This window comes from Bufo bufo, chromosome 4 (genome assembly GCF_905171765.1).
Source record: "Bufo bufo chromosome 4, aBufBuf1.1, whole genome shotgun sequence".
Lineage (NCBI taxonomy): Eukaryota > Metazoa > Chordata > Amphibia > Anura > Bufonidae > Bufo > Bufo bufo.
Genome location: NC_053392.1, coordinates 500222741 through 500246878, shown reverse-complemented (window position 1 = coordinate 500246878; position 24138 = coordinate 500222741). Strand labels below are relative to the sequence as shown.

The window sequence follows — 24138 nt, the reverse complement described above, 5'->3', positions numbered from 1 at the left end:
AAGCAATGGATGGTCCGCATTTATAGCGTCTTGCATTGGAATTCTGTAATGTACTTCTGTAACCCCTTCTATCAGATGAATCCGAAATGAAAGAGTATTAGAGAATTGCATGTGGATCTTATTCCGTATGGTCGAAGCATTATGGCGTTAGGCATGGTCAGCAATTACAAAAACTGATGGACGCTCTGCTAGACTTCAGTTTCATGAAGGGGTGGCTCAGCAGCGCAGGACCGTCTTCAAGAAATCAGTGAACTGCATTTATATCTGATTATTCAAACTACGATTATTAACGCCTTAACGCAGAATCATGGACATATACTATATGTTATTATGCTTAAGGGGTTGTATAGATGGTCGCAGTGACAGAGATTGGCTACAATGCGGAACCCGGTCATTTTACTCCTCAGATGTTGCAGTCGATTGCAATTGCGTCATCTTTGGGGTTAGGCGAACGAGGGGGCTCTTTCTTCCGATCTGAGGCCCCGCAGCGAAAACCCGGTGCTACGACTAGTTACCATAAGGCCCCTTGCAGACGAGCTGGTCCAGATTAGCTCCGGATACTTTGCGTCTGCGATCAGGGAAAATCGTGCGAGTGCGTACGCAATTTCAGTCACTTTTGATTGCGTTGCTCAGTTTTTTTCCGTGCGAGTGCAATGCATTTTGCACGCGCGTGAGAAAAAAAAAACTGATTGTGGTACCTGAACCCGGACTACTTCACTGAAGTTTGGGTTAGGTGTTCTGTAGATTTTATTATTTTCCCTTTATAACAGGGTTATAAGGGAAAATAATAGCATTCTTAATACAGAATGCTTACTAAAATGTGGCATGAGGGGTTAAAAAAAAAATAATAATAATTAACTCAACTTATCCTGTTCGCGCAGCCGGCATCGTCTTCATCTTTTCAGGACCTTTTGACGTAATCGCGCTCACCACGTGGTGAGGGCGATTACGTCATCAAAGGTCCTTTGGCAGGTCCTAAATGAAGACTATGCCGGCTGTGCGAACAAGCAGATGAGGTGAGTTTTATTTATTTATTTTTTAACCCCTCAAGTCACATTTTAGTAAGCATTCTGTATTAAGAATGGTATTATTTTCCCTTATAACCATGTTATAAGGGAAAATAATAAAATCTACAGAACACCGATCCCAAACTTCTGTGAAGAAGTCCCAGTTCGGGTCTGGGTACCACAATCAGTTTTTTCTCACGCGCGTGCGTGTTATAAGGGAGAATAATACAGTAAATTGACTTTAATTTGGTTGCTCATCCCTATCATCTCCTAGCAACCATCCATGAAAATCGCACCGCATCCGCACTTGCTTGTGATTTTCACGCATCTCCATTAATTTCTATGGGGCCTGCGTTGCGTGAAAAACCTACAATATAGAACATGCTGCTAGTTTGACGCAACGCACAAGTGCGGGTGCAATGCGTTCACCTCACGCATTGCACCCGTGAGGAATTCTTGCCTGTGTGAAAGGGGCCTAACAGTCTAGTGCCTTCTGAAGGTTCTCAAGCCTGTCATGGTTAACTGCGTGTAAACATAATCCACTCCGTCGTATTAGTCTTGTTTGAAAGGTTATTCGTGAGGTATAAATAATACTCACTCTTTTGAAGCTTTGCTTGTATTTTTTTTTCAGTGCTTTTATTTTTCATATAAATAAATCGCTATAATGCATAGTAATCGTGAGAGCTACCCCATGAAGCAGCAGCGCTTTCAGGATTTACTATTCATTATAGCGATTTATTTATATGAAAAATAAAAGCACAAAAAAAAAAAATTCAAGCAAAGCTTCAAAAGAGTTAGTATTATTTTATACCTCTCGAATAACCTTTTAAAGAAGACTAATACGACTGAGTGGATTATGTGGACATAATTGTGGAGCCTGAGTGAGGTTCTGAATCAGGTCGTGGTATACTACAGGTGGAGCAATAGTCGATGATTGAAGTGACTGCATGTAAAGCCATGTGCGAGACACGGCTCAGCAGGCAGTGTCTCAGAATCCCATAGACTGCAGTAGTATTCTATTGCAGTGTATGGGACAAGCGATGAGAAGACTGCATTTTCCAGTCCCCTAAGGGAACTAAAAGTTACTGTGGAGAAAATAAAATAAAAATTAAAATCAACCATTTTCTGAATTTTTACATACTCATAATTTTTGTGTTATTGTTTATTAATTTTTGTATCGCCGCATCTCAAAATGACCAAACTATTAAAATATAAGCCATTTTTCCTTTTAATATCAAAGCCAAAATAAACCTTGGAGTTTTTCCTTTTTACCCCCAAAAGACTTTTTTTCTGTTTTCCAGTACAAGACCTGGTAAATGAAATGGTGCCATTAAAAAATACATGTTCTGCCAAAAATCAGCGTCATGTGAACCGAAAAAGTAATGATCCTTGGAGTCTGGGGAGGAAATAAGGGACCAGTCCTTAAGGGGTTAATAAATCACAAATTTATGTTGTATGGTTCCTTACATTCTTGGTTACCTTTTGGGGGCTGAAGATGCCATATGTCCTGGTGTCACAGGTGCCTGGCTTGTTGCAAATACATTTTGCATTCACTGATGGCAAGCAGAGATCTGAAATGGTGAGGCCATTATACACAAAGTACAGTAGAAGGTTGTATATGATTTCATTAGTGAGAAGATTTGGGTAAAGCTAGAGAACACTTTTTTTAGTCAGTACATGGTTTCCTATTAAAAAAATAATAAAAAATGTATTTGTGGCATCTTTTTATCTTTAATGTGGGTTTGGGTGGATGCCTGTGAGTTGGGCAGAGTTTAGTAAAGACCTCAGATCCTCACTGATCAGCCACTGTTCTTACACTTACCGGGTCCCTAGTGGTCTCCACTTATTGGTCCAATCCGGGGTTTTCCATAAAGGGGTTTCCCACAAATGAAATTTGTCACTTATCCACAGGTATGACAACTGAAACATCACTAGAACAGGGGTCCTGAGTCCCGATTACCTTCACCCTACATGATCTGTGGTGAGGAGAAGTTTGATTTTAGCAGTGGACAGACATGCACACTGCTGCTTTATTCAGTTTGTGGCCTCCATTAGTCCCGTAGAATGTGAATTCTTTCCTCTAATGGTGTTCAGTAGCAAATTTTTAGGCATCATTTGGTTTTTAATTGAAAAGATGTCCGATTGTGTAAATAAGAAAGGTACTTTCTTTAAAAAAGGTGAATTATTTATTTTTCTTTTATTCTTTTAGACCTGGCCCCATGATGGATGAAGAACCTCAACATTCACACTGTGCTTGTTGTGTCAGTCGAAGATGCATGATAAGACCAGAGACTGGAATTTCCTGCGATCTCATCGGCTGCCCACATGTTTGTGGGGCGGTCTTCCATTCATGCAAAGCCGAAGAACATCGAATGTTATGTCCCCTAGAAAGAGTACCTTGCTTGAACAGCGGTTTTGGATGTCCATTTTTTATGACGCGTAATAAACTAGCTGAACATTTACAGCTCTGCCCTGCCAGTGTCGTTTGTTGCACAATGGAGTGGAATAGGTGGCCGGTGAGCTACGCCGATAGAAAATCGTACGAGAATTTGAGCAGAGATGTTGATGAAGTAGAACAACTAGATATGGCTCTAGCATTGCAAGATCAAAGAATGCTCTTGGAGTCTCTCAAAGTGGCCACCATGATATCTAAAACTACTGAAAAACTTGAATCGCCTAAACAGATAGCTGTCAAAACAGAAGATGAGGGCAATGCGATCACAAATGATGTATCCAGTGATGAAGATTCCTACAGTGCACTTTATCAAGCAACAGTAGAGACCACTAAAAGTTTAGCAGCTGCTCTTGACATCTTAAACAGTGCCACAAGAGACATTGCGGTGCTTAATGGAAGGCTACGAGATGCAAGCTGCGAGATGAACAAAAACTTCCAGCTCTCTGAGCACAATAGTATACACAATACCTTTATGGATCAGGAATTTGATGATGAAGACAGTATTGGGGCTGCTAGTGGAATGGCCTGCAGCTCCTTGAAACAAAAGTGTCAAAATGGTTCAAGTGATTTCTATCCACGAACAAATGGTAGTTATGTGGTGGAAAGTGATGACGTGAGCCAGGTATCTGTTATGTGCAATGGTTTCCATGATAACACGCTTGCTCCTCAGGGAAAAGATAATGTGTTTACTGTGGGACCTAATGGAAATGGTGCTGTCATCACCGTAGAAGGTGAGAAACTCGTCAGTCAATGTAGCTCCTTGCCTAGCGCCAACCCAGTCTCCTCTCCACCACTCGTAAATGGCTCTAGCGAACAAATATTGGATAAGAAAGAGGAACAAGGATTACGAAATGTTGCTGTCTTTGGAAGAAGTCCTTTCTTGGCTGATACGTATTGGTTCAAGACTAGAACCGCAAATAAATCAGTGGACACTTCTGACTTGGAAGTTCAAGAAGACCCAATGGGGCTCAATGGTATTGACTTAATTACAGCTGCTTTGCTATTTTGTTTAGGGGATTCTCCTGGTGGTCGAGGGATTTCAGACAGTCGAAATGTAGATGGTTATCATGTTGACTTTGGAACACAAACCTTTTCATTTCCTTCTGCAATATTGGCAACAAATACCATGGTTGGGGAGATAGCTTCAGCTTCTGCTTGTGACCACGCAAATCCCCAACTATCTAATCCTAGTCCTTTTCAGACACTTGGTCTGGACTTGGTTCTGGAATGTGTTGCGAGATACCAAACTAAACAGAGGTCTATGTTTACATTTGTATGTGGACAATTGTTTAGAAGAGAAGAGTTTTCCTCTCACTTTAAGAATGTTCATGGTGATATTCATGCAGGTCTGAACGGCTGGATGGAACAGAGATGTCCATTAGCATATTATGGATGTACTTATTCCCAACGTAGGTTTTGTCCTTCAACTCAAGGATCAAAAATTATCCACGACAGACACTTGAAATCATTTGGGGTTCAACCTCATTTACCCATTGACATTGAAACTACAAAAAGTTCTTCATTAGGACCACCCGTTAATCACCTTAGTAGTTTGCCTTATGAAGTTCTGCAGCATATTGCAGGGTTTCTTGATGGTTTTTCCTTGTGCCAGCTTTCAAGAGTGTCTAGACTTATGAGGGATGTATGTGCCAGTTTACTACAAGCCCATGGAATGGTGGTTCTGCTGTGGGAAAAGAGACAGTATCCCCATGGAAGTTCCTGGCAAATCAAAGAGCAGGTTAGTGTTTACATAGGAGCTGGAAGATATAAATATATTTCTAGTTGAATATTCTTAGTTCTAATGTTCTTGTCCTTGGATATACCATAAATACCTTTAGGGCTCATGCACACGACAGTGAAAAAAAAACGTCCGTTTAAAAGACACACTTTTCAGTTTTTTATGGCCATTTTGCATCAGTGTGTGCATCCATTTTCTGGCCGTGTGTCCATTTTTAATGTCTGTTTTGCATCCGTTTTTCATGTCTGTTAAAACCGGACATGAAAAATGGATGAATTTAATTGGCAGTTATTTATAGACCCAACCTTCTGAAAACACCCAAAGGATGGTAGGCCCCCAGCTAAAATTAATGTCCCCCATAGTGTAGGATTTTAATTTAAATTTTTTGCTGCCCCCAGCTTTAATAAGGCCCCCTATGTAGAGCCCCATCTTAATTAATGTCCCCCATAGCGTTTTTTTTTTTTTTTTTTCTTTTTAGGGCCCCCATGGTTTATATGATGCCCCCATAGAGCAAAAAAAAACAAAACTCACCTTATCCACTTGCTCGCGCTGCAGCAGTCTCTTCTATCTTCACAGAACGAGACCTGCCGAAGGTGCGCGATGACGTCACTGCGCGCTCCCACATGGTTACGTCGCCACACAAATCGCAGGTCCTTTGGCAGGTCCTGCTCAGTTTAGAGAGAAGAGACTGTTGCTCCGCGAGCAAGTGGATGAGGCGAGTTTTTTTTTTTTTTTGTTTTGTTTTACCCCTAAATGGCTTGTGTACCCGTTTTTAACGGCCGTTAGATGGGTGCACTCCTGTCAATTGGCCGTTAAAAACTGTCCCATTGATTTCAATGGGGTCCGTCCGGCCGTGAAAACTGCCAAAGATAGGACATGTCCTATTTTTGGACGGACGCTATTCACTGGCCGTTAAAAGAACCGGCCGCCACACGGCCATTTTTCACTGTCGTGTGCATGTAGCCCAAGTCTGAAATGTCTGATGCGGAATTTATCTTTGGACCCATTACAATATACAATCATGTTTATTTAGTAATATTTTTGTTAAGGTAAAATGTGATGTGCACAGAGCTTATAACAATAGTTAAAGGGGTTGTCTCGCCTCAAACATTGGGGCATATCCAAGCAATATGCACCGAATGTCTGATAAGTGCAGGTCCCACCTATGGGACCTGCACCTATCTTTATAATGGAGCCTGTAAAGTGAGGGCGTGGCCGTCCTCTTTTCATTCCTATGGGAGTGCCAAAAATAGCCAAGTGGCGCACTCTGCTATTTTTGGCAGTCCATTTGAAATGAATGGGAAGCGCACAGCGCAAGCCCGCCCACTGCTCATTTCACTTCTATGGGGCTATTTTCAGCGCTCCCAATTTCGGACATTTACTATTGACATTTAATGGATAAAAAGTGCTGCTTAGAATACCATGCTGAAAATTGTGGCAGGTTTTCCTTATGACAAAATATTAGTGCGCTTTGTGGCACAGGCACATTCCTGCCGAGTCTCCCTTTTAATGCTTGCTTTCCTGGTGGTCTAGGACAGTGTTCAGAAATATTCAAAAGCAATGTACCCTCTATACAAATATATATTCGTAAACCTTCCCCCCCCCCCCCCCCCCCCCTTACTAGGATTACGATTATACACTGCTGCACAGCATGAGGACAGGTCGAATACTCCCAGAGATGGTGTGTCCCCCTTGGGATAGAACCAGATTTTTGTCCCTATAGGGCCCTCAGGAGATTGTAACAAAAATCAAACCACGGTCACCTGACCAAAAACTCCTTTTAAGGGGTCCTATCTAGATGTTAAAACTTTAACCTTTATTATTTACTTTTAAAATGAGAAGCCAATACTACAAGGTAATTCAAAAATATCGGGTTGTAGTTTCGGGCTAAGTCAGTTTACTTTGTCTTTTTTGGGGCGCTGTCGCTTGCTCAACGCTCTACTCAAGAGGTGGCCAACCTCATGGATACTCTGTGGCAGGTGTGTTTTCAATGGTGAATTATTTGTTGTCCCTATAGGTCCTAAGTATAGGATTTTATATTGTAAATAGATGAGATGTATTCCTATATCCCTATGCGACAGACATCCATCATTCATTCACACATCTCACACGCTGGGAGATCAGGCAGTTTGCCTCCGAACATTTACACAATATGTATTGAGGTGGACAACAATTCCGACCCTACTGGTTGTGGATCTTGCTCTATACTGAAACCTGTCTAAAAATTGTAGATTGTCACTACCCCACCCGACATGTTTGCCGCGATGCGGCTTCATCAGGGGAGTTGGGGTAATGGCCATATATAAATATTTTTATATAGTTTTTTTGTTATTTAAATTTTCCATGTCAATATCTATTTAAATATTTTTTAAATAAAAAAATAACCTCCTTTAGTTTTCACACTGGCCACTATATCGAATAGGCACCACTTCTTGGTCTGTACAGATCACTTTACTGCAGTTACCTGCTTATGTTAATCTAATCCTGCCTGTAATGATATCACCTGTGTGTAGATAAGACAGGATCCACCATTCACAATAGGTGATTGTCAGAGCTTATCTACTCTTTCCTTGTACAATGAGCTCTCCACAGGTCACACAGCATGTCTTAAACTCTCCCATAGAAATCAATGAGGTCCCCTCCTGACCATTGTGTCTATGGCCCATGTGGCTGCCATAAAGCAATCTTCTTAATGCTTTCTAAATGCTGTTAACAGCTCAGGTCAGATGGCCGCCCCATAATAATGTCCAGGAAACAACAATAATAAATTTTGTAATCAGAAAATAAAGAGCTTAGAAAAAAAGAGTTGCTATAAAACTATTGGCGACACCTTCCCTTTATAAGTCCTGGTCGCAGACATGATGGATGAGTACTAGTATTGTATAGATGACGGCAGGCTTCCACATTTACTGGCTGTTTCAGAAACCTGGTATTGGCTTTCCTTGCTGATACTTGAGACACGTGCGTTGCGTCTTCTGACAGGCAGCATGATGAGGCACATTTCATTCTAATCCTATGTGGCTGAGCTTGAGCACTAGTAGCTCGGTAAAAGCTGGACTTTTTAGAAGATCTGTCTTTTCCGTCCACAACCTCCAGTTCATGGAGTGCCCTGTAACTGCGCTTTAGTTTCCTTCAGTGCGGTCATATCTTAAGATTTATGGCCTGTCCCCGTCTTTTCTGTGTCCTATATTCTTCCACCCAATCGGCTCTGCCACCAAACCAAAATTAGCAGTGAAGGCAGCTGTTACCCGGCGGTTCTGGCCCGGCGTGGATTCTGACAGACTTATGTGGGGGTCCTCTGATGGGAGCCCTACAGTAGGGGTGTCACTTCCACACATCTTACAAAGGGCTCATTCAGACGACCCAATCCGTATTTGTGGTCTGCAAATTCCTGATCCGCAAAACCCGGATTAACCGGCCATGTGTGTTCCGTGTTTTGCAGACCGGATCGTCTTCATCCTATGTAGAAATGAGAACACCAAATCTGATTTTAAAGAAAACACTAAACAAGAACCAATGTGTGGTCTAGTTATACAAAGCGCCATAAATATGAAACCCCCACATGCAATCCAAATTCATCCTTTATTTAATCATGATAAAAGTATCACTGGTAAAAAAAAAAAAACTTTAAAAAATATGCAGTATGGACTCCCAATTCAGACACACACACCTCCTGGAGATAGGGGTGACAGATTCCCTTTAAAAAGGTTGGCAGTTGTGTTGAACGAAGCGAGCTTTGGATGCTACATCCGACGTCGCTTCGTTCAAAACTTTGGATTAATAGATCCGTCTCCGTACAGTATTTAAAATGTATGGGCTCCGATGAGCCGAAGTTTGTCATTCACAAAGTCACGCGTGACTTCGTTGAATAACTTTGGTAGTTGATTTTTAAAGTGGAAAACTACTTTAAAACTCGAAACTGAACTCTGCTTCGGTTCTGACTACTTCGCTCAACACTAGTTGTCAGGCCCATGTTTTTTTTTTTTTTAAACTAAACTTTACACTATTTAAAATAACCAACTGTTTTACACCTACCATAATCGGTCATCAGTATCTGATCAGTGTGGGTCTAACACCCGGCACCCTGGTCGATCTGCTGTTTGAAGAGGCCCTGGAGCGCGGCAGCCTCCTCACAGCTCATCAAGCACAGTACATTGTATAGTGTTTGGTATTACAACTCGGGCAACGTGACCAAAGAACATGACATTACTGCAGCTGTGGCCTCTTCAAACAGCTGATCGGTGGGGATACGAGGAGTTGGACCTCAACTGATTAGATATTGATGACCTATTTCTGCGGGTAGGTCATTGGTATTGAACTCCCAGAAAATCTCCTTTAAAGGGTTTGTGCAAAGTCCACAGGATAAGGAAGAAGCATCTGGTCAGTGTGGGTTTGACCACTGGGACCCCACTGATGACTAAAACGGGGCTCCTCTTGTTTCCCCTTATGAATGGAGTGGCAGTGGAGCATCTGCGCGGGACTGCCGAAGAGGAGCAGAGTCCCGCAGAGCTGAATCGAGCAGCGGCACGCATGTTCGACCACCGCTCCATTCAGGAGAGACAAAGGACCCCCATGTGGTGGAAAACCAGGCTGTGACTCTAATGCTGCTCTGTCTTTCAGGTTTGGCGGTTCAGCACTGCGTTCTGCACAGTGAAGGAGTGGAAGTTTGCGGATAATGTGAGCATGGCAGAGCATTTGAATAAGTGCAGCTACAATACGGTGGAAAAGAGAGAAGAGGCTGTCCCTCTTCCTTGCATGTGTGTGACCCGAGAACTGACAAAAGATGGCCGCTCACTCCGCTCCGTCTTGAAGCCGGTCCTTTAATAGGAGGAAGGTGGACACTTTCCAAACGCCAACACTCAAGCACCAGTTTTAAATGCTATCCAATCTCTTTTGACACTTTAATAGTAAAGTAAGAAGCCGCTCGATCACTGTATAGAACTGGTTTTGGAAGTGATGTTTATTTTTTTATGAACCTATTAAAGAGAATTAGTTCAGGAGGAAGTGGTAAGAAATGCCTTAAAGTTTGTGGGACTTTTTCCTGATGTGTAAATGACAAAAGCGCCCTCGTGGATTTCCGTGGTGTCCTGATTTATGGGGGCCGGTATCAAGCACTTAACAATACTAACCTGTTTTCCGTCATTCTGACCAAAAGCAATGTACATGTGACTTCCCGTCAGTTTAGTGTTGGTCAGCCTGCAAGTAGAGAACAGACCTGCACGCCTCCAAGAGCGTTTCTTTTAGGGTGCACCGCGACTGAAAATCTCTTCCATTCATCTGATCTAGGTGCTTGCAGCATATGAATGGAACCGATTTCCAGCCACAGAAATTTCCGCTGAATGTGAAGGTGCTCTTAAACTTCTCCTCGGCCTTCCATCAGTACTGTACATGGGATCCCTTCCTAGTAACTGACCTCTTGTAGTGCCATTAACTCCTTAGTCACCTTCATCTGGCGCAGGTTAAGCTACTTTCACATTAGCATTTTTGCGGATCCGTCATGGATCTGCAAAAAACGTTTCCGTTACAATAATACAAGGGCATGCATCCGTCATGAACAGATCCGGTTGTATTATGTCTTCTATAGCCATGACGGATCAGTCATGAACACACCATTGAAAGTCATGGGGGGACGGATCCGTTTTCTATTGTGTCACGGAAAACAGATCCGTCCCCATTAACTTACGTTGTGTGTCAGGACGGATCCGTCTTGCTCCGCACCACATCGTGGACAGAAAGCTGCTTGCAGCGTTTTTCTGTCGACGGGGACGCAACGGAACGGAATGCATTTTTGTGCACTCCGTTTCGTTCAGTTTTGTCCCCATTGACAATGAATGGGGACAAAACTGAAGCGTTTTCTTCCGCTATTGAGATCCTGTGACAGATCTCAATAGCGGAATTGAAAACGCAGATGTGAAAGTAGCCTTATGCACTTGGACCTGGAACAGACTTCGTGTTAGCACTTTATCTCAAGGCTCTGGAAGTTTGCAGACTGTGCTAGGGATGGAGTACAGCCACTTGTATAGGGGTAGGAAGGGCTATGGTCTGTTTCCAGCCTCTTGTATAGGGGTAGGAAGGGCTATGGTCCGTTTCCAGCCTCTTGTATAGGGGTAGGAAGGGCTATGGTCCCTTTCCAGCCTCTTTGTATAGGGGTAGGAAGGGCTATGGTCCCTTTCCAGCCTCTTGTATAGGGGTAGGAAGGGCTATGGTCCCTTTCCAGCCTCTTGTATAGGGGTAGGAAGGGCTATGGTCCCTTTCCAGCCTCTTGTATAGGGGTAGGAAGGGCTATGGTCCGTTTCCAGCCTCTTGTATAGGGGTAGGAAGGGCTATGGTCCGTTTCTAGCCTCTTGTATAGGGGTAGGAAGGGCTATGGTCCCTTTCCAGCCTCTTGTATAGGGGCAGGAAGGGCTATGGTCCTTTTCCAGCCTCTTGTATAGGGGCAGGAAGGGCTATGGTCTGTTTCCAGCCTCTTGTATAGGGGTAGGAAGGGCTATGGTCCGTTTCCAGCCTCTTGTATAGGGGTAGGAAGGGCTATGGTCCCTTTCCAGCCTCTTGTATAGGGGTAGGAAGGGCTATGGTCCCTTTCCAGCCTCTTGTATAGGGGCAGGAAGGGCTATGGTCCGTTTCCAGCCTCTTGTATAGGGGTAGGAAGGGCTATGGTCCGTTTCCAGCCTCTTGTATAGGGGTAGGAAGGGCTATGGTCCGTTTCCAGCCTCTTGTATAGGGGTAGGAAGGGCTATGGTCCGTTTCCAGCTTCTTGTATAGGGGTAGGAAGGGTTATGGTCCGTTTCCAGCCTCTTGTATAGGGGTAGGAAGGGCTATGGTCCGTTTCCTCGGGGTATGTGCTTCTGCATGTTTGCTGTTCTCAGTTGCACTCATTACCTTATTTATCTACAGTGGGATCCACTCGGTCGTATGGCGTAGTACACACACATACCTTTTTAACATACAGCTTCTTTTACATTTTTAACGTGTCGTTTCTGTTTTACTGAATTATATTTAAGACTAAGGATATATGAGATGGACTTTTAAGACTTTATATATTTTTTTTTTTTGGTTCTCGTTTGGTTTTACGTTATCATCTTTGTGAGATGAGACAAATCCATATTCACTTATGCATTTGGGACACCGATTTTTCATTTCTAAGCAAGTCTTCCTGAGCTTAACTACAGTGCCTTTCTTTTGCTTTTTTTCCCCCTCTTAATTACAGGCAGAATGTATGTAACAGACTCCCCCAAATAGTGTGTGGACAAGGGTGCAGGAAAATTCTCTAGGGCGTAGGTGGTGGGTGTCTGCGCTGAAGTTGCCTGTGTGGCTTCTCAGTCTGAAGTATTGGCCAAAGGACCAGAAGATTGTGTTGCATTTGAAAACCATGGTTTTCAAATGCAAGTAAATTTTGTAGAATTAACATTCATCACCTTGCAGCCCCAGAGGAGCTGTTCCATTACAGATGCCTTATTAGTTTTGTATGGATCAGTAAGACGTATAGTGAATGGCTGCCTTTTTTTATTTATTTTTCTCTATCAAAATAGGTTTGAAATCCTGTGCTGATTAATTTCTCAATATATATATTTCTAGCAGTCCAGCTCAATTTCCATGATACAAAGCGCCAAACCCTCTCCATAGACAAATTACACACGTTCTAGCTGCCACCTCTACATGAGCGGTTGGTGTATACATAGGTGTGATAAAATTCTGTGCTTCCCCTAATGGTGAGTGCAGACAGTTAAAAGGGTTCTCCAGGACTACAAATAGGTTTTCTTCCAAGAAAAAACGGCACCTCACCCGTCCACATGTTTGTGGTTTTACATCTTGGCCCCATTCACTTCAGTGGAGCTGAGCTGCAATGCCAGACTGAACCTATGAACGGGGGTGGTGCTGTCTATGGGTGTGTCTGGCATTGCAGCTCAGTGCCATTGAAGTGAATGGGGTGGAGATGTAGTAAAGCAGCCATGTTTTTCTAATCCTGGACCACCCGTTATAATAAAATAGTGACCATGTTTATGCAGGGGATTTTGAAGTGCCATTAAATGGATCTCTGACCCCTCTAGAGAGACATGATCCACAAATATCGGACCTTAAAACTGACTTGAGCACACTGTAAACTATCTATACTTGTCAGTCTTGTCAGCAGTGCACTTTGCACTTGTAGTACTTACACTTGGCTAAGTTCCCAGGAAAGGGGGGGGGGGGGGGGGTCGCAGCTTACACTTCACCACCTGTGTGTATAAAAATGCATTCATACATTGCCACATACGCACCATGTGAAGAAATGCATTTTATGCCTCAAGTGCAAAGTGTTTAACACTAATTACTAAGGGTTTTCCAGGACTTGAATATTGATCTATTCTTAGCATAGGTCATCAGTATCAGATCTGCAGTATCTGTGACACTGGAACAGCACAGCTCCGTACACTGTTTTCACGTGAATGGGTGCAGCGGTTCAGTAATCGGGCATGGCCGCTATGCAGAGTACAGAGCTGCACAGCAGCGCCTGCAAACTGCTGATCGGTGGTGCTGCTGGGAGTCGGACAACCGTCTGATAATTATGACCTGTCCTAAGGATAGGTCATTAAGAAGAGTCCTTAAATATAAGAAGTTGAGTGTGAAAAATCTCATTGTATATGTCACTTTTTTGCATTTCATGCACCTTTGATAGGTTTGAGTTAATGAATTGAACAATCTTGCTGTTACCGTTTGATCAGTACAATTTGATTCCGTTACTTATCATTGCGTTCAAAATGCTTTATTTTCTGAAATATTTTGGTGTATAATAAAGGCTAATAAAACAGTTTCACGTTTGTTTGAATATCTTGGCATTATCTATCTGAGATTCAGACTTGCACTTGGATGCTTTAAAGCGTACCTGAGTTTAAAAAAAAAAAAAAAAGTTTGCATAATGGCTGTGCTTCATTGTAGAATCAGAACTCTGAAGGAACAGGTCTTCTTTGGGCTTTTCTAATGTCTTCATCAGCCATATTATTCAGTTTCAGCTGCACAGGTAGATTTCTCTCACAAGCAATGATTGTTCCCTTCTATGGGATCTGCCAGTACTGCACTGCTGTGTCCTCACTTGCCTAAAGTTCCACTATTTGTTTTCTTGTAGGGAGCTCAGAAAGCTGATACGGAGGGGAACATCAGACTTTACAGACACACAGGAGCTTATCTCCTTTTCAAATGCTGTGTAGAGGCAGTGGGTGTATCAGGCTCAGGAGCTCAGCTAGCTTTGACACGCCCCCACATCCTATGAACTTCTGTTAGAGATGGATCTAGCCTAACATGCAGTGGACTGCAAATTAGGTGGAAGTGAGAGCCCTAGTGGCCATGACGTTACTGATATATATATATATATATATATATATATATATATCTCTATCTATCTCTATCTATCTATATTTCACTAATATATTACTACTTAGGATTTGATTTGCTGTTTTAATGTAAAAGGCTGTCTCAATAGTTGCCATGACTTGCAGTGAGCCTGAGACTTCCTTACACTGGGCCCACGCAGAGTGATTGACAGCTTTGTGTGAATTTTCGGAAAATTCTATTAATCACTGTTCAGAGGAAGAAGAATTTATAGGCTTTCCCCATGATGCTTGGCAATAGATTTTTACATGAAATTAAAATTATACATCCCCAAGCTCAGCATTTCCCTGTAATACTCTGCTAGTGTAACATAGGACACTTGACAGATCTGCTATTGACCGAGGGGGGCTAAATACAAATGCACACTACACTTTCCAGATTTTTATTTATTAAAAATTTTGAAAAAACTTGCATCTTTTCATTTCACACATTCCTGATACCAGTAAAAGACCTTTTAAGTTTGTGGGTATAACATGAAAAAAAATGTGGAAAAGGTCAAGGGGTATGATACTTTTTCAAGGCACTGTATCATTCATCCTGTGGATAGGTGTTGAATAATTAGAGGATAACCCATTTAAACCAAAGCATTACCCATATGCACTGTATTTGGCTCCATCCATCTTTCCATCAACTTTGACCAGCTTCCCTGTCCCTGCTAAAGCATCCCTCAAAATGATGCTGCCATCTCCATGTAAGGCTACTTTCACACTTGCGTCGTTTATTCCGGTATTAAGATCCAGCAGAGGATCTCGATACCGCAATTGAACGGAAAGTAGCCTTACACGGTGAGGATGGTATGTTCAGGGTGATGTGCAGTGTTAGTTTTCCACCACACATAATGTTTTGCATTTAGGCCAAAAAGTTTGTTGGTCTAATCTGACCAGAGCACCTTCTTCCATATGTTTGCTGTGTCCCCTACATGGCTTGTAGCAAACTGGACTTCTTATGGCTTGCTTTCAAAATTGGCTTTCTTCTTGCCACTCTTCCATAAAGGCCAGATTTGTGGCGTACATAACTAATAATTGTTCTGTGGTCAGATTCTCCCACCTGAGCTTTGGATCTCTTCAACCCTTCCAGAGTGACCCCGGGCCTCTTTGCTGGGCTGTCAGTTTAGGATGACGGCCATGTCTTGGTAGGTTTGCCGTTGTGCCATACTCCTTCCATTTTTGGATGATGGATTGAACAGTGCTCCGTGAAATGTTTAGATACTGGGATATTATTCTATAACCTAATCTTTCTTTACACTTCTTCACAACATTATCCCTGACCTGTCTGGTGTGTTCCTTGGTTTTCATTTTGCTGTTTGATCACTAATGTTCCCTAACAAACCTCTGAGGTCTTCACAGAACAGATGTAGTTATACTCAAAGTAAATTACACACAGGTGGGCTCTATTTACTAATTAGGTAACTTCTGAAGGCCTTTGGTTACACTGAATTTTATTTAGGGGTATCTGAGTACAGAGGGCTGAATACAAATGCACGCCACATTTTTCTGATTCTTATTTATTGAAAGCCATGTAACTTTTTTTTATTTCACTTCACACATACTTGCTACTTTGTGATGGTCTATCCACATAAAATACATTTAAGTTTGTGGGTGTAACGTGAAAAAAATTTGGAACCGTTCAAGGGGATAGGAATACTTTTTCGAGGCACTGCAAATAAAAGACTGTCCCACAGAAGTGAATGGATCAGTGGACTGACGTGCACTACCGCATTTAGAGAGGACTTGGGTAATCCTACTTTTGGAACCCCACAAGCTGTTATCACTTATCCTGTGAATAGGTGATAAATTCATTTTTGAGGGACAACCGCTTAAAAAAAAAAATAACTTATCAAATGTACCATCCATCAACCACCACTATAGTATTATTCAGGATCATGATGGCTTTCTTGATGTGACTCTGGAAGCTACTGTTTCTTCTTCTGTAGAGCACCAGAGGTGGTATAGGGAGTCTTATAGACTATGCAATGCTTCCTGGGAAAAGGGTATGACAATTAAAGGGGTTATTCAATACTATAAAAATATCCCTCATAGGCCGGGCCCTTCACAGTAAATATACTTACCCCCGCTGCTTCTCACCGTGCGGGGATGAAAACATCTGGTGGCAGGGGGAAGGGTTGGGTAGCCAATGGCAGGTGGTGATGGGGATGAGTCCTCCCTAGCACCACCCACGATGCTAGGGATGATCGTCCCTGTCCCCGCCTGCCATTGGCTGCTCTTCCCTGACACCGGATGTTCATCAGCGCACAGGTAGAAGCAGCGGCGGTGCGGGGTAAATATATTCACTGTGAGGGGCCCGGCGTATAGGGGACATTTTTATAGTATTGGATAACCCCTTTAAGGCCTCTTTCACACTACCGTATGGCTATTTCAGTGTTTTGCGGTCCGTTTTTCACGGATCCGTTCGGTGTTGTGTTTCCGTATGGCATATACAGTATACAACAATTAAATAGAACAAATTGGGCTGGGCATAACATTTTCAATAGATGGTTCCGCAAAAAACGGAACAGATACGCAAGAAATACGGATGCATTTCCGCATGCATTCCATTTTTTTTGCGGACCCATTGACTTTAATGGAGCCACGGAACGTGATTTGCGGCCAAATATAGGACATGTTCTATCTTTGAACGGAGATACGGAAACACTGAAACGGAATGAATACGGAGTACATTCCGTTTTTTTTTGCGGACCAATTGAAATGAATGGTTCCGTATACGGAACGCAAACAACGGCCCGCAAAACGAAAAAAAAAAAAAGCTGTAGTGTGAAAGAGGCCTAGGATGAGTGAACTTCAAGTTTTGAAGTTCAGGTATATGCTTAATTGCATTATGGATTCCGTTACCACACACCATAACGGAATCCCTTTAGAGGCATTGCGTTATGCATTCCATCATAATCGAGTCCTCTCCTGCATAACGGAAACCGTACGGACGGATCCGTTATCCTGGCCATAGACTTCTATTATGACGGAATGCCTTTAATATGGTCCATAGTAACGGAATACATAACGCAATTCAGCATATGCCCAAACTCAAACTTCAAGTTTGCTCATCCCTAATGACAATTAAATTGCTTCCAAAAGAAAGACCGCTCTGTAGTGCCAACTAGTGGAGAAAATTACCCCATAGTCAATGTCCAGCCTTTTAAAGGTCTTGCAACACAATGAAAGCTATTGGCCAAAGCAAGAACCTTCCCCACAAGGAGAAGGAAATTCGTCTGAAGACAACTGTAGAGAGCAGGGTTCTTGGTTGGCTGAGAGGACTTTGTTGTAGGTTTTGGTACTGGTCTAATGCATTTGTAATGTTTTAAACCAGTGCAGATGAAACCAAGGCCTGTAACCCCTCCACTATGTACTGGATCCATGACTACACCTGCCACTGGGACTGTCTCCATGACTAGTCACAGTTACAGCATGCCACGTTACAACTTTATTTTTGCCTTTATGCTCCAAGGCTCATTTTCATACTGGCAGCAGTTTCAGGATTGTAGAATTGATGGCAGGTTAATCGTAAGCTTTAAAGGGAAAGAACAAACAGCAGGTGGCGCTATATAGATACATTTTATTGAATACCTCAGTGGCTATACTGAATATTTAAAAACATGCAATTAGAAAAGTATTCAGATTCAGGTGCTGGTTTAATGTACAATATGTTTCGCGATATGTCCGGTTTTCTCACATTGATGATCTATGCTCAGGATACGTCGTCAATATCAAATCGCTGGAGTATGATTCCCCACCCTTGCCAGTGAACAGTTTGAAGAGAATGCAGCGCTTGTGAGGGGGCCGAGTTCTGAATCCAGAGCATCTGTAATGTTGGCGGCGAGCAGGTAAACCGTAAGGAGCAAGCAGCCATAACACGGCTGTTGATTGGCGAGGGCGGGCAATCTTACCCCAGTGATTCGATATTGATGACCTATCCTGAGGAAAACCAGACAACCCCTTTAAGCCTGCTCGCTACGTCTCTGTCCTTAGTTCAGTCGCAGTTTCACTGAAGATCAAAAACAGTAGGTTGCATCAAACAACCAGGCTGTTAGGCCTATGCAGTGTAAGTACCATATTCTTTGGCTATAAGGCCTCATGCACACGGCCGTGCCGTTTTTTACGGTCGGCAAACCGCGGATCCGCAAAAAAAACGGAAGCCGTCCGTGTTGCCTTCCGCAATTTACGGAACGGGCGCAGGTAATATAATAGCCTATTCTTGTCCGCAAAGCGCGGACAAGAATAGGACATGTTATATTTTTTTTTAGCGGGGCTGCAGACAGCACACAAAGTCCTGTCCGCATCTTTTGCGGCCCCATTGAAGTGAATGGGTCCGCATCCGAGCCGCCAAAACGGCGGCTCGGATGCGGACCCAAACAACGGTCGTGTGCATGAGGCCTTAGATGCATCGGACCATAAGACGCACTCAGGTGTTAGATGGAGAAAAATATTTTGAACCAAATGGTGTCTTAAAAAATGATTCTTGCAGATAGTTAATAGCATCTAATCATTTTGATGCCGTGGATACAGCAATTAACAAATCATTGCCCTATCTGTAAAAACCAACATCACTAAGTTCTTATTATAGTCTCTGTGGTTATCTGCTGCTACCCTTGACATACCCTTGTTATTATGACCCCATACCCTTTTGAAACAGGGGTACATTGCCCCTTTATCCATGTGGTTTATGTGTAGATTTTGTTGGAGTCTTTTCCCCTCTTGTTTTAGTATTTCATTCTATTTTCTTTTTTTCTCCTTGATTCTGCATTAATTTTATGGATGGGTTAACCCCTTCCTTTACTTATACCCCTATTTCCTACAGCTGTCCATTGTAGTTACAGTGTATGTTCCAACCCCCAGACTCGATTTGTTCATGTTTCAGTTTAGGCGTCTACCTGGAGTTGAGGGTCCTTTTTTCTCTCCACTTCAGTATACTAGCATATTGTACTTGATGCATCCACAGTTATGCTCCCCGTCCCCTTTATTTTAGTTTGGCGCTGCGCACTTGACATACTGTATGCTGTAGCTACAACAGCTCTTGTTGCTTCCCTCTGCATCCTGCACGTAGAATACTCTCCTTGACATTACCAGCGATATGTAGCGCATACTTTCTTTTTTACTGAGCCCCTGCTGCTTTGTAGTATAAGACGTTGAGACACTTTGGCCTCCTGTTTTGCGGGGGAAAAAGTGTGTCCTAGGGCTCATGCATATGACCATGTGCTGGCCGGGCCGGTATTGCAGGCCGCTAACAGTGGGCTTGTATTGCAGGCTAGCCGTGATGTGGACCCATTCACTTGACTGGGTCCGCAATCTGGAAGGTTGGGTGCGGAACATGTTCTATTGAAGTTGAATGGGTCGGGATCATCTGCAGCAGCCGCATGGATGTTGCCCATGCATTGGGGACCACAAATTGCAGTCCCTTATGCACGGAACTGCCGGGTAATGGCTGTGTGCATGAGGTCTTATTTTTCTCACTATATGTCAGGTCTCATTTTGCTGACAGCAGAAAAAGGAAAGCAACCTTATGGCGCTCACACTATGCCAGTACATACCTCAGCTGTTAGAGATGTCCCGAACATCGCGCGTTTGCCGCGGTGGGCAAACATATGCGATGTTCGGTCCGCCCCCTATACTATAATTGCAGTTGCCTGCCAGTGAGTGTCAGGCCCACAGACTGTACTGTGCCTACTGCTCACCACTCATATCGGGTGGCACAGTACCTTACAGATAAAAAAGTCATTAAATTTTTACCCTTTAATATAATTGCAGTTGCCTGCCAGTGTGTGTCAGGCCCACTGACTGTACTGTGCCCACTGCCAGTGCCCACCACTCATATCAGGTGGCACAGTACCTTGCAGATAAAAAAAAAAAATTCTTACTGTACTGTGCCCACTGCCAGTGCCCACCACTCATATCGGGTGGCACAGTACCTTGCAGATAAAAAAAAAATTCTCTGTAAAATGATTTCAGTTGCCTGCCAGTGAGTGTCAGGCCCACAGACTGTACTGTGCCCACTGCCCACCACTCATATAGGGTGGCACAGTACATTGCACGCCGCACGCACAGTGCCCCAAATTGGAAGTAGGAGGACCGACCAACCATCTTTTTCCATCTCCCGGTTCCTAAAATCTATTCCATACACCGGCTCCTGATAGAGGACGTAACAGGGATTAAACTGATAGGAATAGTACTACTTAACACACCACTCATATAGGGTGGCACAGTACATTGCACGGCGCACCCGCAGTGCCCCAGATTGGAAGTAAGAGGACCGACCAACCATTTTTTTTCCATCTCCCGGTTCCTAAAATCTATTCCATACAGCGGCCCCTGATAGGGGATAAAACAGAGATTAAACTGGTAAGAACAGATTTTTTTAATAAAAAAAAAAAAGAGGACGGCCTCTGCGGAGCTGGGTATTTTTTGGCCGCGTTACTGAACGCTCATGCACAATGGCTGTAGGCTCATGCGTCCTATTGCGGAGGTGACAAACCTGGTCAGTCAAACCCAAGGCAGCATCATCGAGCTCATCCCATATGCGTTTTTTCTGGAGCGTGCCCTGCGAAGAGTGCTGGATCAGGCAGTAGATGAGCATGAAGAGAAAGAGTTGTGGTCACCATCACCACCAGAAGCAGCCTTGTCGTCGTCGATTGCTGGACCTGCGGCAACGCAGAGAGAGGAGTCTGAAGAAGAGGATTCAGAGGAGGAAGGTGGCTTTGAGGAGGTGGAAGACCAACCACAGCAGGCGTCCCAGGGGGCTTGTTGTCACCTTTCGGGGACCCTTGGTGTTGTACGTGGCTGGGTGGAGGAAGAGACCTTCGATGACGTCAGTGAGGACAAGGAACGGGACATGGCTAGCTTGGTATCCAACCTTGTACAAATGGGGAGTTTGCGGTTGTGCAAATGGACTGTTTGTGGTTGTTTGCTGTGCGTTAAACGGGGAGTTTGGTCTGTCAGAGTTTGGTCTGTCACTGTGAAGCGGGCGTAACCCTTACACTACCTGATCGATACAACATCATACCTGATCGTATACACACACTGGATGTTTTAAAGCACGTTATTACAAACAATTTAGGAATGTTAGGTGATTTATGCCCTTTATGGATTAAAACCCGACTCTGCGTCAACTACGTAATTTTCCATGGGAGTTTTGCCATGGATCCCCCTCCGGCATGCCACAGTCCAGGTGTTAGTCCCCTTGAAACAACTTTTCCATCACTGTGGCCAGAAAGAGTCCCTGTGGGTTTTAAAGTTCGCCTGCCTATTGAAGTCTATGGCGGTTCGCCCGTTCGCGAACATCTCCGGAAATTCACGTTCGCCATTTGCGAACGGAAAATTTTATGTTCGCGACATCTCTATCAGCTGGGGATCAGATTTTGTATTTTAGTAACATTTCAGAAAAGGGTACAAAAGTGCTGTTTTTTAATTAAAGGGGTTGTCCCACGAAAAACATTTAACATTTTTCAAACCAGTACCTGGATCTTAGTTATTCACTGAAATCTATCTGTATAGCGCTACATGCTGTTTGCACTTTTGCCAACTTTTGTCCAGCTCACTGGGATGGAAGCACATGTTTAGTTCCATCTTTCCATCTGAGCTGCCAGCTTGAAATAAATCTAGCAGAGCAATAAATGGGGAGATCTCAGGATCCACATGAGGTTGTCTGGTTTTAAGTTAGTTAGAAAGAGGTTGTCATGTACTATATAATGTCTCATTTTCATTTTTACAGCAATCATGGCATAACCCCATACAAAATAGGGCCACTCTTGTTATATCTGCAATACCAAGCACAGCGTGAGCACAGGAGTAGCACTGTGTTTGGGGTGGAAATCCTTTAAAAACAAAACTATGGCAAGTGCAGTGGCGTACCTCTAATACAGGCAGACCACGCAGCTACTATCGGGCCCTTGAAGGAAGGGGCCCCTGCACTTCAGGAAAGCCCCACCCCCAATTACACTTACATAGCGAGCTGTGAAAATCTAACTTGCTGTGCAGAAAGATCTGCGATGACGTCATCAGCATGTGATCAGGGCGGCCATACAGAGTTAGCTTTACAGCTGAAGGACCTGTGATGATGTCATGTGACCAGGGCAGGAAGATGGAGCTCAGCCGTAAAGAGGAAAATGTAGTGAAACTACATGGGGAGGAACCTGGGATAGCCCATAACATCCTAATACTGGGAGTTGTAGTTTTGTCCTTCTGTATCCCCCTTCATGTAATGTTCACTGAATCCCTACAATAACAGTCTGGGCATGCTGGGAGTTGTAATTCTCTCCTTTTATAATATCCATAACAGTCTGGTAATGCTGAGGGTTATAGTTCTCTCTTCTTATACCCTCTTCCTGTAATGTCAACTTGGGTTCCATAATAACAGCCTGGACTTGCTGGGAGTTTTAGTTCTCTCCTATTTTACCCCTTCATGTATTCACACTGCCGCCAGTAATTCCAGCAGAGAACAACCTGCTAGAGCTCATCGGAGTGCCTGCCGGCCCCATCGTACCCAGAGAGCTCCGGCAGGCTATACTCTGCTGGAACAGTTTGCTGTAGCTACTACTGGCTCAAAACAGTTTGTTTTTTTTCTCCCTTTTTTTTGTTGATTACATTTTTACATAAGAAAGTCATAAAGAAGGCGACAGTTTCTTCTAACTGGAAAATGGCTTGCCGGTTTCCTCCTTTCCTTTGTATTTCCGTTTGCCGTGTGTGAATGGGATGTATCTGTACTTAACTATGTGCTTTATTTGTCTCTTCATGGTGATGCAGAAAAGCATGATGAAATACATGACCAGGATTGGCCAGAATACGGGGACATTGAATGCTTCGAAGAAAGTGCACACCATCGCCACAACGATCCCTTTAGTGGCCTAATGCCAAAACTTAAACTCTGGCAGCCTCCGGATAAACGGACAAAACTCTTCATTCTGTTTTGTGGGTAATGAAGGCCCCTCATCTGAATCTTCCAGTAAGGACGGATCTACCTTCGGCGATAAGAATGCTATGAAGAGATTTAGATGGTAGATACCCAAGGCATACGTTACTATATACCAACCCTGTAGTATATAAACCCTTATCATGTAGAGTGCACTTAGGCCAAGGGTCATCAACCATCGCACTTCTGTGTAAGGTGTAGATTTGTCTAGCCATGACTGGTAAACCTGCCCTAGCCGTGTGAAGAAGCGATATATCAGCGAGGGCTTGCCATGTACTGATTCTCCGATACTGTATCCTTCTGACATTCTGTTTCTGTCTTCTCTTGCCCTGCTGGCCTAAACTGGTCATGATGAGACTTGTAGTTCTCTTATCACTATTATGATGTTCTGCAGCAGCTGAGGTGTATATTAAGTTTTGTTCACATCTGCGCTAGTGACGTTCGCTGTTCTGCTCTGTCATGGAAGCACAACAATGAAAATCACGGCAGTGCTAGATCTGGTGCCTCTGGACATTTCAGATTCTTGCTATGTGGCCCAGTGATTTTGATGTACGGGGCAAGTGTATATTATAAATGCATTTCAGAAATTGTTAATGTCCTCTAATGTGAGAACCTTAACTTGGTTTCCACCTTTGATGCCACTTCTATGTGCTCCATAC

General features: G+C 43.4%; 1 protein-coding gene, 1 long non-coding RNA gene and 1 pseudogene across 2 annotated transcripts in view; 1 reads left to right on the top strand and 2 right to left on the bottom strand.

The window, feature by feature from the left end:
- FBXO30 (F-box protein 30) overlaps positions 1 to 10164 on the top strand; it is a 31835-nt gene extending 21671 nt beyond the window's left edge. Inside the window, exons 2-3 of the mRNA XM_040429616.1 lie at positions 3217 to 5200; positions 9821 to 10164. Of these exons, the coding sequence (XP_040285550.1) occupies positions 3217 to 5200; positions 9821 to 10024 (2188 nt within the window). The 3' untranslated portion in view covers positions 10025 to 10164. The remainder of the gene's footprint in view (positions 1 to 3216; positions 5201 to 9820) is intronic.
- Positions 10165 to 12256: 2092 nt separating this feature from the next.
- LOC120998786 lies at positions 12257 to 21976 on the bottom strand. Its single transcript, XR_005778483.1, has 3 exons — positions 21962 to 21976; positions 17945 to 17950; positions 12257 to 12376 (listed from the first exon to the last, which is right to left on the bottom strand). It is a non-coding gene; the product is annotated as an uncharacterized LOC120998786 (long non-coding RNA).
- Positions 21977 to 23147: 1171 nt separating this feature from the next.
- On the bottom strand, positions 23148 to 23800 carry LOC120997342 (annotated as a pseudogene).
- Positions 23801 to 24138: the final 338 nt, after the last annotated feature.